The sequence below is a fragment of the Lepisosteus oculatus genome, chromosome 7 (genome assembly GCF_040954835.1).
Source record: "Lepisosteus oculatus isolate fLepOcu1 chromosome 7, fLepOcu1.hap2, whole genome shotgun sequence".
NCBI lineage: Eukaryota > Metazoa > Chordata > Actinopteri > Semionotiformes > Lepisosteidae > Lepisosteus > Lepisosteus oculatus.
The window spans coordinates 48,521,150-48,537,820 of NC_090702.1; the positions used below are offsets into that span (position 1 = coordinate 48,521,150).

The following is a 16,671-nucleotide window of genomic DNA, read 5'->3' on the forward strand; positions in this document are numbered from 1 at the left end:
GAGAATATACACCAGTATGTCTCTCTGGATGGTATGTCAGTCTATATGAAGAATACACTTAGTATCTTACTGTCTGTCTGGTGGGGCGCCTGTCTGTATCAGGGCAATCCTTGTATTTTGGTGAATATGCCTGGGTGCTGTATGTAGGTAGTCTGTCTGTTACAAGGCCATTAGTGTTGGCAGTGGTGAAGGAGTGTCTGGCAGTGTGTGGTGATGACACAGAGTTAACACTGACCTCAGAACACCCCTTGTTGAACTCTGAGCCCTGCTGTTATTAACTGCATTGTAGGCTGCCCAGAGACAGATACACAGGCATGGAGATCCCCACAAACATGTATAAACTCTCTCATACCTATATGGGTCTCTTACCTGCAGCACTATTGGTGATGATTTAGCCATTTGTTATAGTGCTCTGCCCTGGACAGATACAGTAGACAGACTGATACTGTGTATCAGCAATGATAAACCCTGGTCTTCAGGTTTCATAGAGGTTTGGAAAATGGGACCTGGAGATGAAGACCAATTAAGGCAATAACCTTAGTCAGAAAACTAAACAAGAAGCTCCTGTGTATTTTTAGGGCAGATGTCATCCCCGATGTGCTCAGACAGACAGCATTGAGGGAGACACATGAATAGACAGACTGGTAGAAAACAGAGCTGATCTCTCACTGCTGGGCTGTGCTGATGCCTCTATTGGCCATTCTGCCCTTCTCATCTCCACTGGGCCACCCAGAACACTGCCAGCGCAGACAGCCCTGGGCATGGTGTTTGTGACGGACTGGACCAGTCATTCTTACACAGCTCTCTGTCCTCTCCCTTTCTCCTCCTCTCCCTGCCTTTCCCTCTGGACTCTCCACCTGCTCTTTTTTGCAATCTCCTCGAATCTTCTTGCTTTCCTTCCTGGCTCTCTCTTCCCTCTCTGTCTCCTCCTGCTCCTCTCTCTCTTTCTGTGTGCTGTGCCCTGGGTGGTGTGTCTCTCTCTCCCGTTTCTCTCCCCACCCCTCCCACCCCCCACGCCCCCAGGCCGGGTTCCTTGCCTCCCCAGACTTTTCTGCTCGGCGGCAGCCCCGCGCCCCCCCCCTCTCGCGCTCTAACCTGTGCTCTGTTCTGTTATCTGCTCCCTCTGGCATGGCAATAGAGTCAGGTAAGTCCCCCCGTCTCTCCTCGGCGCACTCCCCATCACCCCTTCCCCTGCCGCCCCTCCTCCCCCCTCTCCCAGCACTTGCCATCGGTCCCGCCTGTCTCCCCAGCAGCCCTCGTCTGCGGCTCTCAGTGGAAATCCTTCACTGGAGGGCAGCGGTCCCCAGCTCTGGTCCTGGGGAGCCCCAGTCCAGCAGGCTTTGCAGGCCGCCTTTAATTTGTCACTCTCTGAAGACCCTAATCGATTTCACTATGATCAATTAAACAGGCAGTGTTCAACTAAGCAATTTACAGATCATTTGGACCTCAAGGGCGAGTGATCCCATCATAGCACTGTAACTACCAGCGGATTCTGGGTGACCTGTAGGAATAACTGGAGAGGGGCTCTCCAAGACAAAGATCCTTGCTGCAGGGCCTCAGAGGATCTTAAACTGTGAAATGGAATGGGAAAAAAATGGAAAAGATCAATTTACACCTGGACGTGAAGCCTAGATTAGAGGATAACATACGCTAAGCATTGACTGGGTGACTGTAAGGCACCAATGGCAAGTCTTTGTCCCCTTCCCCAGGACATCCAGAGTCCCTCTCCCAGAGTCACGGCACAGTCTCTGTCAGTGTTGTGGCGCCCGCGCCGTTCTGCAGGTCCCCCCCTGCCTGCTTCTGGCGGCCAATTCATGGATTGACCACACTCCTCACACGAACAGTTGAAAAGTTGAAAAGCGGAGAGACGCTACTAATGTTTCCCCTTCCCATATTACGATGGTGGCCTGAGCCAGATCCCGAATGGCTTTGGTCAGCCCCCCTGTACAAGCAGCTGCATCCATTTCAGCTGGGGATGGTGAGACTGGGGGGTATCCTGCTACAGGAGCTGCCCTGTGGGAACCTCACTCACTGCAGCCTTTTTGGCTCTTGCTAATTGAGAGACCATTTTAACGCACCGACAATGCGTATGCCCGTACAATCGAAGTCCTGCTCCGATTTGTGAACCAGGCTCCGGTGTTTTGGCAGATGCAATATGTAAACAAAAAAAAACTTTCATTTCTCTAAAAGCCCATTTTAATCAAACATGATGAATGATCTGGCTGGGGTAACTTCATTTTCCTGTGCGGTTTCTGTTGAAGGAAGCTGTGCGTTACGGTAAGATAAGTAGTAACCTTACTGTACATACGTACACAGTCCTTAACAAAAAGTCGCTGACGTGAAAATATCCCAAACAGATCTCTGTTGAATGATTTGTATTGAATGCCTGACAGTTTCTTAGCTAGTGACTCTGAGACAGGAAAAGGACGCATCTCATATTTCATAAGGGGCTGAGGAGTAACAAAATGGAGGCTACCTCCCCTCTGACCTTTTATATGAAGTAGTTCATGAAAATATTTTTTATGCTGGTCTACTTACTTTCCCTTGTATTAAAAAATCTTGTATCCATGTACATTAGTCCTGTGTTGTGAAGAGTTCTGTTTCGCAGTGAAACTACAACCCCCAGAATGCTTTGGAAATGCAAGTGGAGCTAAGAATGTGAGGGGAACTCAGAAGGAACATGGGAGTTGGAGAGCAGGACAGGTGGTGTAGAGAGTGGCTGAGTAACCCATCCACGTCTGGGGTCCTGTTTCACTGTTCTAGAGTAAACCAGAGCTTCCCAGGGAGGTCTTCTGATTAGGGGTCAGAGGTGAGGGGTGAGGGGTCAGGGGTCGGGTCCTGCCCTACTCGTTCCACAGTTTTTACCTGGGGAGAGGGGTTTCCTGCACACCTTTTCACTGGGATTGTCTCTATCTCTCTCTATTACAGAGCTGTCTCTACTGTAATCTCCTGACCTGATTAAATTATAACCGTCGATTAGACTGTCATAGTAAGAGCTGGCATAATTAATTTGTTAGATGTTATATAAGAATTTTAAACTGTGTACACTGTACACATTTCTGAAATGCTTTACAGAGCGCTACACTGCAGCTAAGAAAGCGAATAAAAGCACTGCATAGATTCTGAACGCCACATGGAAACTACGATGCATTCACGTCTAACCAGTGTTTGGAGTGGTTCTGAGTTCAGGTTTTTACTAACTGTGGGGATGGGGGGCCTATTTTGTGTCCATATCCTCTGCTGCTGTGGATCCTACAGCTCTTTATCCATGAACATCAGCGCTGGGTGAGAGAACGCAGGAAAGGCACTCTAGATCGCTCCAGTCTTTCAGCGCTAGTGTCGTAAGAGATGTTGTTTTTTCCAGTAGACCCGTGCCGAAGGAAATGTCGTCTTTTCGTCAAGTATTTATTTCTTAACTTTCATTTCCCCTTTCGCTTGACCCTTTCCGTTGGAGGTCTCCCTTCCCCCGTGCACTGGCCAGATCTAGACAGATCAGTGTGTTAGCCTGCACAACCTGGCTGTGGAAGTTCACTCTCTGAACTCACTGTTCTCTGTGCACAAGAGGTGTTCGAGTGTTGTGCAGGTTCTTACCTTTCTGTCACTGTGCTGTGGTTGTTGGATCTAGCCTACTGCTTACCTGTAAGACAGAAACCTGCTGCATCTGCACTCTCTCGGCCACAAGCCACTACCAAAACCCGGCTCAAATTAATCCCCTCAGGCACGCTGCTCATCCTCTTACACAAGGGGGATATGCACACACCTGTGTTGGGGAGATTAATCACACAAAGTCTTTATCCAGGTAAATCCCTGTCAGCCAGGTAAATAGACACACGGTAGCAATGAGGACTCAGGGACTGCTGCTGGGTAGGTTCAGCAACGTGTGACCTCTGCGGCTCAGGGGTCATCCAGTCTGGACCAGAGCTCAGCTGGTGGTCTCAGCGTGGGTCCCACTCGGCTGTAGTTAGACCCGTGGGTGGGCTTTTCACTTACATTCTGTTTTCTTCAAAAGTATTTGTTAGCCTCTGTCCTTTATTATATAAGTAATTCTCTTTTTGTCCAGCATATCCCACGTTTCAGACATAAACCTACACAAGGTGTCACAGCATGACTGGAACATTGCTTATGGTGCATTCTCAGTTTTGTCAAATAAATTCTATAGCAGACCCATCAGAAGATTACTGTTGTTTTTAGTGTGATACTTGAGCCTGTCATTCCTTTGGTAATGCTAGGAGGCAGTGAAGCACCAGCAGCTTTTTCTCCAGTGAGTCTGTTTCGGTCCAGTGGGTCCAATGCGGTCATAATCGAATACGACGCATTGCAAGAAAGCTAACTTTTCAACAGACGTCTGTGTGCTTTTTCAGTATTAGATGCTAGACCGCGGTCAGCGGGGAGTTATTGAAAATCTTTTGTAGACTAGCTGTTTAACGGCAATTGTAGAAGGTTATCTTGTGGGCTGGCAGAGAAAGCACTGCTTTTAACGCCTGGTAAATGTAAGGGGATTCTTCCCCCAGCATTCTGAGCAGAGCTGTGTTAAAACTGAATTCTGATGTCCATTATTTCAGTAATTTAGCTCTGCCCAATTTCCCCTCTGCCATTGGACGCCAGTGACAATCTGCACAGGACAATGGAAGAAGGGTAAAGTCTTCTTCGTCACGTTTGAATTTCCGTGATAAAAGTGTTCACTTTGTCCTCGGGGTGCACACTTCGGTACCACTAGCGAATACAGCATCTCTGTCGTGACCTGTTGGAAGTCCCCGTCTGTGAAATGGGATAATTGAAGAAAGCTGCATTTTACCTGCTTGTGGGACTTGGATCTACAGTATATACCTCTATAAAAAAACGTTTTTTCCATATTATGTCAGTTCTTTGTCCTTTCTGAAGCCGGTTAACATCTGAACACTCAGGGACTTTGTGTGCTGCTTAAATTGTTAAGCTGCAAGCCTGAGACTGAAGAACTCAGCAAGGCAATGCAGGGGCTAAATGTTAGCAGGACTATTGTTGAGGTTAAAAAATATCAGTGGCCTACAGATGTGCAGTAAATAGAAGTGAACACGATAACTCCTGGCACCCAGTTTCTGAAAGATCAGCAAACCCCGGTGTGCAGCTCCTTGATTGTGGTATAAGACCTGCGTGGTATAAGGACTTCTTAGAAATAGTTTTTTTTTTAAATCAACGTTTTAATAAATGTGGAAATGAGAAAGGTTCTAAAAAATTCTGCTAGCTTTCCTGCATGCTGAAGTTATTGGGAACACGCCAACCTCTTCCTGATAGTCTGTCCGCAAAGATAATGCAAGACCCGAGGAGGACTGTCCCAGGCAGGAGTTAGTCCAACCATGTAACGCTGGCAGAATGGACAATGTCTTTTTCTTCTGGGCACTTTCACTGCCTTACTGTGTTCACCGTCCCCGTGCCCTCCGCCACCTCCAGCCCCTCATTATAAGAATCCACCCGAGTGTGCAACTGCACCACTTGACACCACAACAATTGTAACCCCTTCTAATGGTTGCACACATCCAATGCTGTGTGTACAAGCACTGTACATTGCCTTGTAAAGATGTGGTATAGTATAGAGGTCATTCCCATCGGGGTTTGTGTCTCTGTGGACGTAAGAATACTTCTCAGTCAGGTTTATTCTGAGTTCACTGTGGTTCCCACTTGGTACACGAGCGGCGTTCAGTGCTGAACCATTAGCAGTTATTTAGACAGCAAGGGGAGAACAAAGTGGAGCAGTTCTGTTGGGAATACTGTTCATGGGAGATGTGCAGAGGAGGGTTAAAAACAAACGTAAACGTGAGGCTTAATGGGTTCATGAATTAAGAACGCAGTTGGAAGGAAAATGAGGAGGTGTAGGGATACTACAGGACCAGCATAGGGAAACAGTGTTGTAGAGTGAAGAAACAAATCTATCGGAAATATTTAGTAGTGTTGCCTGCAAGAACGAGCTCCCTGTCTTAGAAAGACTTCACAAATTCTGGCACATTGCTTTAAATGTTCCAGCACACACAGCCGTCAAATATGCGCTTACTGTATGTGCATTTCAAATAAATATGCTTATAATAGAAGCAAAATAAATGCAGGTATATGTTAAGGGACACCTAACGTGTATACGGTACTCCAGATATGTTCATATCTTTGTCTTGGGCTTAGTGTGTTAATTTTCTGTCTGTGTGTTGGTGTTGTGTCTGTGCGCCCTGGTGGTGTGTGGGGTCTGTAGGGAGAGACGTGCTCCCTGTCCCAGTAACAGCAAGGCCGACAGTGCGGGGACAGGCCCTGGCAGAGCCCTCAGATCCCCTCACTCGTCTGTGTGGGAGGAGGGGCAGGGCCTCCTTCGTCCGTGGCAGGGAAGGTGAATAAGGACAAGGGAGAAGCTGCAGATTAGAAGAAGCCATTCAGCACGCAAGGAAAAAGGAGAAGGTAGAGATTAGAGGAGGGCAGTCAGGACACCCTGTTACCTCAAGGGCCCCACAGTGCCATCAGCACTCTGCTTTTAAGGGGCTGATGCAGTGCATTTCTTGCAGCGGTGCGATGAAAAATGTTAAGAAGAAGAAACGTAATGGAAGGGTGAAGTTAGAATGTACTTCCCAAAGGAAATGAATTAGTGGTAAAGTATCAGTTATCCTGTGGATTGATTTGATATGTTAAAAAATATTATCATGACTGTAATGTACCTGCAAAAGACAATTTACAAACCACTCCCGTATACAGGAAATTCCGAATTTTAACAGCGTGGAGTAAACCGGCGGGCTGACGCATCAGACCAGGTTGTGGAGAGAGGATCATGCCCGACTCTGCCGCAGTGTCACACTTACCTCTGCCTCCTCATCCTCACCACTGCCCCTTTTCCTCCTCCATCACAAGTTCCAACCATGCGCTAATTGTCTTCGGCTTGTGTCCCACCTGTGAGCGCTACACAGGCTGCTGGCACCTCTTCTCCCCTTCCCGCCCTCCTTGGCCCTTGCCTGCTTTGCAGAGGCCCCAGCAACTGGCTGCATACCTGCCGCACTGGCACCACCATGCTGGAGGGAAGAGGCACTGACAGGCTGAGCAAGAGGAAGAAGCGTTTATTTCTGGCAGATTTGCTGAACTTGTATTTCCCCTCTCAGGCTGTCTCTTTCGGTGGCTTTTTGCCTCTGCACAAACTGTGCTCGACTGTAACGTCAAACACTCAGTCCATATCAGACCTGTGGGGCACTGTCAGGCAATAGACAGGCCACAGGGGTCACCGGCTTTGAGAAAGGTGTTCATTTCGCCCTGTTTCCTAAACATTCAGTGTTTAAGATTAGAGAAATTCTGAGGAAGGAAGCCATTCTCCCTGGGTTAGGGTGGTTGAAGATCTCATCCAGTCATCTTTGGAAAGATCAAACATTAAAGATCAAGATTAGAAGACTCATTGGCAAACGATTTGCTGACAGCAGTATTTTAGGAAACTTAAGTCAACAGCAGATATAATTAAGTCATTAAGAACTTAAGTGGAATGAAACCCCAGATCCCTGTAGCTCTCCTGGACTTACCGTATAGTGAGATTCACTGACCTACAGGTTAATAAGTATTATTAAACTCTGCTTATCTAGCATGATGACGGACAATTAAGGTGTTTTTTTCCATTGGCACTTGACCTGCACATCGATTTACGTTGCGTATGAGAGAGGAAGAAGGAACTGCATCAAACAGGAAATGCCACTGTCTGCGGGCTGTTTTTGCTGCCATGTGGGTTCTCTCTCGGTGCTTCAGTTTCTTCCCACCTCCAGGGGAGACAAGCCAGTCCCATTACCTGGGGACTGTAGTCGGGCCCCGTGTGGGCAGATGGACTGGTGTCCCATCCTGGGCGTCTCCTGCAATGTGTCCCGTCTTTCCAGAGCAGGATCCGGGTTGCCGCAGTCCTTTCCCGGAATGAGCCGCTGTTTGATCGTGGGAGTTTTTTGCTGCTCTGTCTCTGCAGGTGCTGTTAAAATAGTAAATAGTGTTTCTTCCCAAGTTCTGCGCACAGCTGAAGGTTTAGAAGAGTTCCGTGGCCCTCAGCTCACGCTCACACACTCCTGGGAAGTCCTGTTCTATTTCATCCTTATAATCAAAGTCACTTGAGTCATGAATGTAGACCAAGATGGAGGCAGTGATGGGAAGAAGCGATCTGTTAACTCATTCGCCTTTATACACAGGCTTTCCATCCCTACCGTCAGCTGGAGCTCCACTTTCACCCCAACCGCAAGGTGCCACTTGGCCTGTATTGGCTGCAGGAGCTGTGGATATTGGAATACTCACAGGCGGTTTTCCCAAGGCTAGGATCAAGGATCAGTGGACAGGGTAGCTCTGAGTTTCGGGTTCCAGCTGTAGGTGAAGACCCAGAGACCCACCACAGGCTTTCCTCCGTCTCCGACAGGGACAGGACTGGAGGGAGTAGAGGAGGAGAAAGCAGGAATTAGGCCAGGAGAGCAGAGATTGAGTGTTTGAAGTTGCATGACTGACCCCCCCCAAAAAATATACATCACCTGCCTGCAAACTGCCAGAATCGTTGTGCATGGTACGGAGTGAGAGACGGACTGGGCCGCATTTTTAACACTAATCTCGCCCTCCTCTCTCTTTCCCTTTTCTCGCTCTGCCGGCCTCCCTCCCGCTCTGTCTTTCCACAGTACCCGCAAACAGAACTACATGATGAACTTTTCGCGACAAACCGGCCTGCGCCACTACTACAGCAGGAAGAGGCGGGCACTGAGACAGCGCGCCTGAAGCAGGGAGAGGGATTCGCCTAACCACCCGCCAATCACACATAAAGTCCGCCCTCCTCCTCCTCCCCGACCATCCCCTCCACCCGCCACCCCCAAGGACCCCGCGCACCAGCCGGCTCGCTCCGGCCCTCTGAGACCACCTGCACCCCTCGGCCCACCGGCTCACGCCCGGCAGGAGCGAGCGAGCCGCAGCCATTTGGCTTCACCGGGGGGGGAGCCTCACGTGCAGGCCAGCGCGACGAGCTGCCTCGCCTTCCTCCTGCTGTCACTTTCCTCTTCCGCCGATCGCTGTTGGTCCTCCCCTCCCCCCTTCACACTGTGAGTTGAAATAACCGGGAACACGCAGGAAGCCCTGCAGACGTGCGCGCTGGGCCGGCTCTGCCGGGGCTGGTGGGACGAAGACGAAGACGATGGGTTACTGTGTCTTACTGTTCTGTGTGTGCGTGCGCGCACACGCGTCTCTTTTCGTGATGCCTCGGTGTGGTGTTTCCTTTTGTACGCTCGTTCCTTTGCTTCTCTCTCTCTCTCTCTCTCTCTCTCTTCTTTTCACTCGGTCGTGTGTCGTGCACGGGTGAGCTCGCAAGATGGCAGAAGCCCGCCCCCGAACAAGAACACAGGAGGAAAAAAAAAAACCTGAAGCAGAAAAAAAGAAAAAAACTTTTTTTTAAAAGAAAAATATGGACTGAGTAATGTTTTTTTTTGTGTTTATTATATATATTTTTTATATATGTTGGTTCCCACCACACGTATTTATGGTCAAGTTCTCCATGTAACCTATTTAAAACGCACTGTGTGTGAATTTCCCTTTTCTTTCTGGTGGTGTTAAGTTATTAGGCGACAGGGTCGGGCGCTCTGTCTGCACCTCTCTCTGCTCTCCTCTCCCCCTGGAGGTGAGGGCTTTCCCCGTCGGTGTGTTGTTTGTTTTTGCAGTCTGTGTATTATGGCCCCCCTTCCTCAGTGTAGCCCCAGTATAGCGCTCTCTTGTATATATACATGTATATCCACGATGGGGGTAGCCAGCAGCCTTATAAAGGGAAATAAAGTACTGTCCAAACCTCCGTGCACAGTCCTGTGCTCGCCCACGACTCTTCCTGTTCCAGTTCTGCGTTTGTTCTCGACCTATGGCCGGAGCAGTAAAGCCAGGGATTCATAGCGGGGTAGTGGCAGACTTCACGTTTTGGTAAATATTTACTCGAGTCAGACTATGGAAAACTGAAGATAATCCATGGTTGTACCATTCATGCAAGAGGCTGAAGTAATAATAATAATAATAATAATAATAATAATTGCTTACACTTGTATAGTGCTTTTCTGGACACTCCACTCAAAGCACTTTACAGGTAATGGGGATCCCCTCCACCACCACCAGTGTGCAGCCCCACCTGGATGATGCGACGGCAGCCATAGTGCACCAGAACGCTCACCACACATCAGCTATCAGTGGGGAGGAGAGCAGAGTGATGAAGCCATAGAGGGGGATTATTAGGAGGCCATGACTGGTTAAGGCCAATGGGGAAATTTGGCCAGGACGCCGGGGTTACACCCCTACTCTTTTCGAGAAACACCCTGGGATTTTTAATGACCACAGAGAGTCAGGACCTCGGTTTTACGTCTCATCCGAAGGACAGCGACTGTTTACACTATAGTGTCCCCATCACTATACTGGGGCATTAGGACCCATATGGACCGCAGGGTGAGCGCCCCCTGCTGGCCCCACTAACACCTCTTCCTGCAGCACGTACTGACCAGGCTCACACCTGCTGAGCTCCAGTGGGCTGCCAGTTGTGAGTTGCAGGGTGATGTGGCTGCTGGCTGCTGGCACAGTACACTTTGCTGCATGTAAGTCCAGCCTGGTTTTAAAGAAGCGGACTTTCATAATTTACCGTTTTGTCCTCTGTCATCAGCAAAGCCTTCCCCGCACTGCTGAACCATCTCTTGATGCTTATTCTTCCCTCTTCCACCACCAAACCCTTGTTTCCACACTGAATACGTTTAAAAAAAAACCCATTAAACATCCTAAATCGACGGCCAGGTTTAGGACATTTACAGTAAATATGACCAGCACGCAACACACTGCAAACAAAGGCTTTCTGTGCACTATCAGTGGTGAAATCCAGCACACTCATTCCTACTTTAACAAGCTGCAACAACACGCACCAAACATTTCATTCTGGTGCCAGGTCAATTTGCATAACGTCTGGTGTGTTTGCATAGTTACAAATGTAGCATCTGTGTAAATTTGCTCTGTCGCGTCAGTACAACAGTCACAGGACCGGTCCTGCACATCACCATGGTTCCTGTTCAGTGGGAGTCTTATTCTCACCTCATCGTTCACTCTTTACACACCAGTCATCTCCAACTCCACTCTTAAAGTAGCCCATCACTGGATTAATCTGTCCCAGGTGTGACAGTACTGATACTTTCAAAAGACATTTAAAAAAGAATTGCACAAATAATGCATTAATTTAATTCCAGAAAAAAAAAATCTCTAAAATTGGACGAGTAGAGGGCACAGGTGAGGGAAGGAAAGGAGTACCTGTGGTCCTAAACTGCACCAGCATGACGCGTCTCTGCTGACCGGAGGGCAGAGTGGTGAGACAGTGCTTCTGGGGCTCTTGGAACATCAGAAAAACCTTCGATTGATAAGGGGGCCAACATTCCTCAGTATTGTACGCATGTTAATAAAGACATTTTCCCAGCACTGAGCTTAAGGGTCAAGGATCCTGGGCACATTGATTGAACAGACCAGCCATTGGTAAAACTTCCACAAGCTCTGCAGTAACTCGGAAAAGAGGGGAGGAGCTACTGGTAAAAATGCAAGAACCACTCTCTCATTTAATAATGGATAAAACTTCTGCAATGAGTAATTCAGGGTGGTCCAGTTGCTCCCAGTACAGCCTGGAATTTGGGAGCGAGACAAAAGCAGTTAGCATTCAGGTGTGCTAAGCAGCTTTATTAATCTCCAACATCTGATCTATGCAAAAGACATGCAATTCTGACTAGCTACACCAGCGGCTCCATTTGGTACAGCAGCAGCTGCCAGCACCAGACATAAAGGTCTTCCTGGATTTAATGCCAGCTCTAAGTAACTTAACCCAACACATTATTTGTCAAGATAAAGTGTTTCCAGGCCAAGCCAGGCAGCAATTTGTAAAGACGCACCACACCTGAAGGACTGTGGCCGTCCAGCTGGTGTCATCGAGCCCAGAAATGTTCCTTGTATTGTATTAACAATCGGAGATGTCCTTGAGGCTGCACAGTTTAAAAGGGCTAGAAGACCCCTCTGGAGCACAGTAGAGTGATCACAGTGTACAGCAGTAGGCAGGTGGGGGCCCAGGGATCAGCAGACTCTGGGGATCCATTACAGAGGCCCAAAGAGCAACAGGCATGCCTCATGATGTAGTTCACCCCCCTGAAGGAGAGGGGGCGCTCTAAGCCACAGAGCTCCTTTAGCACACATCCCTGTGCAGAAAGCTGCTCCAGGCCACCATAATAGCCGATGCCAGTGTAGCAGCGCTCCTCTGGCTGGCACTCCGTCTCTGTGGCATTGCAGGGATCTTCCAGCCGGTGAGGTGGGCAGAAGTGGCAGAGCAGGGTGGTGCAGGAGAGCTTGGGCAGCAGGAGCCACAGGCACAGCAAGACCCGAAGACAGGCAGCCCTTGGACACATGGCTGAGACAGAACAACACACAGCTTGTTAAGAACGGGGCCCGTCCCAGAGTGCATCACCGTGCAACTGTTTCTTCACAGCGTACTGTGGTCAGCTTGGAGCCTTCCGAGATGCTCATGACCCCAAAGAAATAAAACTGTTTTTAAAACAGCTCATCCTTAACCTTATACATGCCATTTGTGAATTCCAGTATGCAACCTACCACAGATGTTGCTAAAATACAGTACCTCTACTACATCTCTAAATTGCCATGGTGCTCAGGGCACATCTGGACAAACACATTCCATTCATTCCAAGACCCAGATTGCACACATTTTACAAAAGTAATTTTTATTTATTACGAAGGTTTGGAGGAAGGACACTTAAAACTGTTTGTACATTAAGCAGCCAAACGCAGCCAGTTGTTTGTAGAGAGCAAAGCCAGTTCCCCTGCCACAGCATTCAAATGCACTGACCAGTGGCCACTAAACCCCTGACTCCCAGCTGAGGACCAGTGGGCAGCCAGCCTGCCAGCAGTGAGCAGGATTAGGAAGAAGGGGGTAAGCAACATGCAAGACAGAGAGTAGAGTCGAGTAGAGTTTGACTGTGGAGCCTTCTTCAAACTTCTTCACCTGAAGAAGGCTCCACTGCCGAAACATTGCAATACTTCTCAGCATGGAATAGATGCTTTACTTGCTCCTTTGCAGCCTACACATGCTGATGCAGCTGCCCACTTGAACTTATTAAAAAAAAAACACAGCAAGAAAGGAATCCATACAACTAATTGCTCGTCACAAATACACAGCTTCTCAGATTCCCATCAGCCTTCTCAGTAGGGGTGTGTTGAAGGACAAACAGAGCAGAGACCTCGCAGGCTCTCAGTCTGATCCGTCCAGGAGCAGTGCAGGAGGCCCAGCCGGCCTCCATTCAGACAGCGCTGCTTTAGTTCACTCGGTCCCTGGTGCGAACTGAAGACCAGTCAGGGAACTCACTTTCTGCACAGCTGAGCTTAATTAGGGCCCTACTGTTTCTCTGCTTCTCTGGGTTTGTGTATCTGTTTAATTTTAGTGGGCTGTGGCAGCGTGGAACACGCTTACCAGCCATGTTGTTGGAGCCAATACCCTGGTTTCTTTCCAGGAACAGCTGGATCAATTAACTACCACCTACCAAACAGGCTAGATTTCTACACCCATTTCTACATCCAACTGTTCTCGTGCTCTTATCTCCTCGAGGAGAGAAGGTGCTGCCTCCAGCCCAGTCAGCGTTGGCTCTCGTGCTGCTGTCCCAGTTAAAATCAGAGCCTCAGCTCACTCACCCAACACACGAGCCAATCTTTTACATGGATGGTTTTTCCGTTGGGGGCATCCTGTGTCTCTCTCTTCAGAGCAGTCAGATCAGAGATTCCCAGCCCTTACCTGAGGGACTCCCACACCTGCTGCTTTTCATTGCTGGCGAGCTCTTGGCTTAATTAAGTCCTTAATTGAACTAGCAATTAATTGAACTAGTTTTTTCTCGTCTTCACAATTGGAGATATTTAGTTACTAAACACAGTAGCTAAAAGGCAACTTCTAATGTTTCAGAACTGTAAGCAAAGAATTCAAAATGATCCAGTTATAATTTTAATTAATTATGTACCTGAGAGTCCAGCTGGATTGAATAGTGGCAGGTGTGGGAGTCCTCAGCACCAGCATTGAGAACTCCTGACATATAAGCATTTCTGATTTAGCCCTTCTCTGGATCTGGTTAATTTAACTTCATTCTGTCGTGTTATCAGGGAGCTGAATGAGGTTCAGAGTGGCAATGAGAACAGAAGAGGCTTAGAAGCTCTTCAGCCCATTTCACAGTATCTACTGGATCACAGGATTGCAGCCAGCTGTTTCTTGAAAGAAGCCTATGTATCAATTTCAACAACATAGCTGGGAAGTTTGTTCCACACTCCCACAACCCTTTGTGTAAGGAAGTAGGTTTAAAACCGAGAACAAGAGGCACAAATCTGTAGAGTTTCTCTTGTTCGTGTTTCACAGCTGCTGCTTAAGAAATCCCCTGGATTGACTGTATTAGCTCCCCTCGAAGTCTTTGCTGTTCAGGACTAAAAAGGTTCAGTTCTTTCAGCCTGCCAGTGCAGGACAGCCCCCAGGTTCCCAGAATGTTTCTGGTTGCCCTTTTCTGGATTCCAAAAGACCAATCTCTTCTCTATAAAGAGAAGACTAAGACTGTAATGAATAGGAAGATCCGGTATTGGTTTACCATTGGAAGGGCACCACTAAGAACTGAGCTTGTTTGCCGTCTGGCCAATTGGATTTCATGTGCAGGTGAAAGGTTTTAACAGAGTCTCTCACCCCCTGCCAGCTCCACACTTAAGCAATAAATGCAGCATGAGACCAGACCCAAAACAGATATTCACAAGCTGGAAGCAAAGCCTTTTATTTCCGAGGCAAAAGCAAACTTCCAGAGGAACAAACCTTAACAGTACATTGAAAGTATTGGAATCCACCTCTTCTTAGGCACCACTCGTGGTATTAGACACTGTTTTTTGTGCTCCATCTTTCCCGTGCAGCTGTGAACAACGGCCTTTCAAGTGTCTTTCTGTGCCTCCTCAGCTGAGGATCACTAGGAATATAAGGCTCCTCTTCCCACAAGGAATTCTGCGATATAAGTCGCAAACTGCGGCATTATTTCAGCACCCTGGACAAGGACCTGCGTCCCAGCCGTCCGGACAGAGTTGGGTAGCTCCAGCACTCCATGACTGGACTCCTGCAGGACTGCGACAGCTAACGTCCCCCAGATTACTCCCATTATCTGCTGCAGCTGATGCCAGAGATGGAATGAAGAGGCAAAGGACTTTGCCAGGCCCGCAGACTGGTGTTGCCCAGCCTGATTACTGATGCCTGGGGAATAAGCTCAAACACTTCCTCCAGCCAGCTGACATGACCCTGGGGTAATCTCTCTGTGCTGTGAGAAAGTGTTCCCAGGGAGAAACAAGACACCGGGAACCCATTCTCCAATCCCCCATTACACACCGGCCAGAGTTTGTAACTCAACCCACAATGAGGACATTCACAATTCACAGGTTGCAAATATCAGTGAACAGTTAGCAGTAGATCGCATTACAGACAGCAGCACATGGGGACAGTGCTCTTAAACACCTCCCTCATGTCAGCCCGTCTGCAGAGACAGAAGGAATCTCGCTGCCCTTCCTCCTTGCTCACTCAGGCACTGCAATCGCTCTGCTCCAAGCCCATGTTCACAGACCTGTGTGGACAGGATCTGACCCAGCAGGACGGCCTTGAGTATTAACTTTGCACACGGGGGAGTGGATTCTCAGCCTGTTCTGGGCAAACCTGGAGCAGCCCAAACTGCTGTGGCCCCACTCTGGGATCCCCGTGTGGGAGGGCAGGGTGCACTGGGAAGACGGGAGCTGGGGGGTGGGGAGGGGTCAGCATCAGGGGTAGGGCATCCTCAGCAGCTGCTCCAGGCCGGGGGTCTGGCTCTGATTCCGGTTACACAGGTCCCACAAGCAGCAGGTGGAGCTCATGGTGTAGTTCGACCCCCGGTACGAGACGGGGTGCTGCAGGCCACACAGCACCCTGGGTAGGCAGCCCTGGGCGGAGAGGGGCTCCAGCCCACTGCGATGCCCAGTGCCAGTGTAGCAGAGTTCCTCTGGCTGGCACTCGGTCTCCATGGCAACGCAGGCCACATCCAGGCGATGCACAGGGCAGAAGTGGCAGAGCAGGATGGCACAGGGCACTGTGGGCAGCAGGACCCCCAGGCACAGCAGCACGGAGCTGGGTAGCCCTGGGCATTGAGGTGTCCTGCCAACACAGGAGGGGCGAGGGGGTTAATCTTTTAAAATGTAAGGGAGGTGCCCGCTCCCAAGCTGATGAATTAAAGCTTGCCCACTGGGGGGGAAACGCAGCCCAGTATCTCCTAATGGATGTGTCAAGTTTCCACTTCCAGCTGGTTGAACAGCTTTCATGCATGGTCATCATCTCACGGGCGAGTGTTGCAGTGTGTGTGACTGAGCGCCAGCTTACAGGCAATCACAAGAGTGTCACCCCATCAGTGCGATAGTACAGTACTCTCTGTGTAAGTCTTGTTCCCATAACGTCCAAGGTTGTTTTGAGAATTCCCCCACAATCCTCTTTCACCAGGAGGACAGCAGCGCTGCAGGGGTGCTATACTAATGAGAGGGGGGAAAAGGTCAACTAACTTACCAGCACTCAGACTGTCCCGGCGTCACCATCACCCTGTGGCACTGAATTAAAATTTCAGGACACTGAGGGAGGAAGAGATGGGGGGA

The 16,671-nt window shown here is 49.0% G+C and overlaps 2 protein-coding genes and 1 long non-coding RNA gene across 3 annotated transcripts in view; 1 reads left to right on the forward strand and 2 right to left on the reverse strand.

Annotated features, from left to right (window-relative positions):
* LOC102694156 (reelin) overlaps window positions 1–9,781 on the forward strand; it is a 168,564-nt gene extending 158,783 nt beyond the window's left edge. The window contains 1 exon segment of the mRNA XM_069192636.1: window positions 8,628–9,781. Within this exon segment, the coding sequence (XP_069048737.1) occupies window positions 8,628–8,724 (97 nt within the window). The 3' untranslated portion in view covers window positions 8,725–9,781.
* Window positions 9,782–11,379: 1,598 nt separating this feature from the next.
* On the reverse strand, window positions 11,380–13,789 carry LOC102693953 (uncharacterized). Its single transcript, XR_001478962.2, has 2 exons — window positions 13,687–13,789; window positions 11,380–12,394 (listed from the first exon to the last, which is right to left on the reverse strand). It is a non-coding gene; the product is annotated as an uncharacterized lncRNA (long non-coding RNA).
* A 1,521-nt stretch (window positions 13,790–15,310) lies between these two features.
* bncr (bouncer) lies at window positions 15,311–16,663 on the reverse strand. The gene is made up of 2 exons (XM_015352201.2): window positions 16,586–16,663; window positions 15,311–16,183 (listed from the first exon to the last, which is right to left on the reverse strand). The coding sequence occupies exons 1-2, from the start codon at window positions 16,612–16,614 to the stop codon at window positions 15,814–15,816; spliced, it is 399 nt and encodes a 132-aa protein (XP_015207687.2). The 5' UTR covers window positions 16,615–16,663; the 3' UTR covers window positions 15,311–15,813.
* Between the last annotated feature and the right edge of the window lie 8 nt (window positions 16,664–16,671).

What these genes read in the sequence shown, in the direction of transcription:
- bncr (XM_015352201.2), bottom strand. Translation starts at nt 16,614, where the DNA reads ATGGTGACGCCGGGACAGTCTGAGTGCTG. An exon ending in CCGGGACAGTCTGAGTGCTG is followed by an intron (nt 16,184 to 16,585) that starts GTAAGTTAGTTG and finishes CTGTGTTGGCAG; the next exon opens with GACACCTCAATGCCCAGGGC.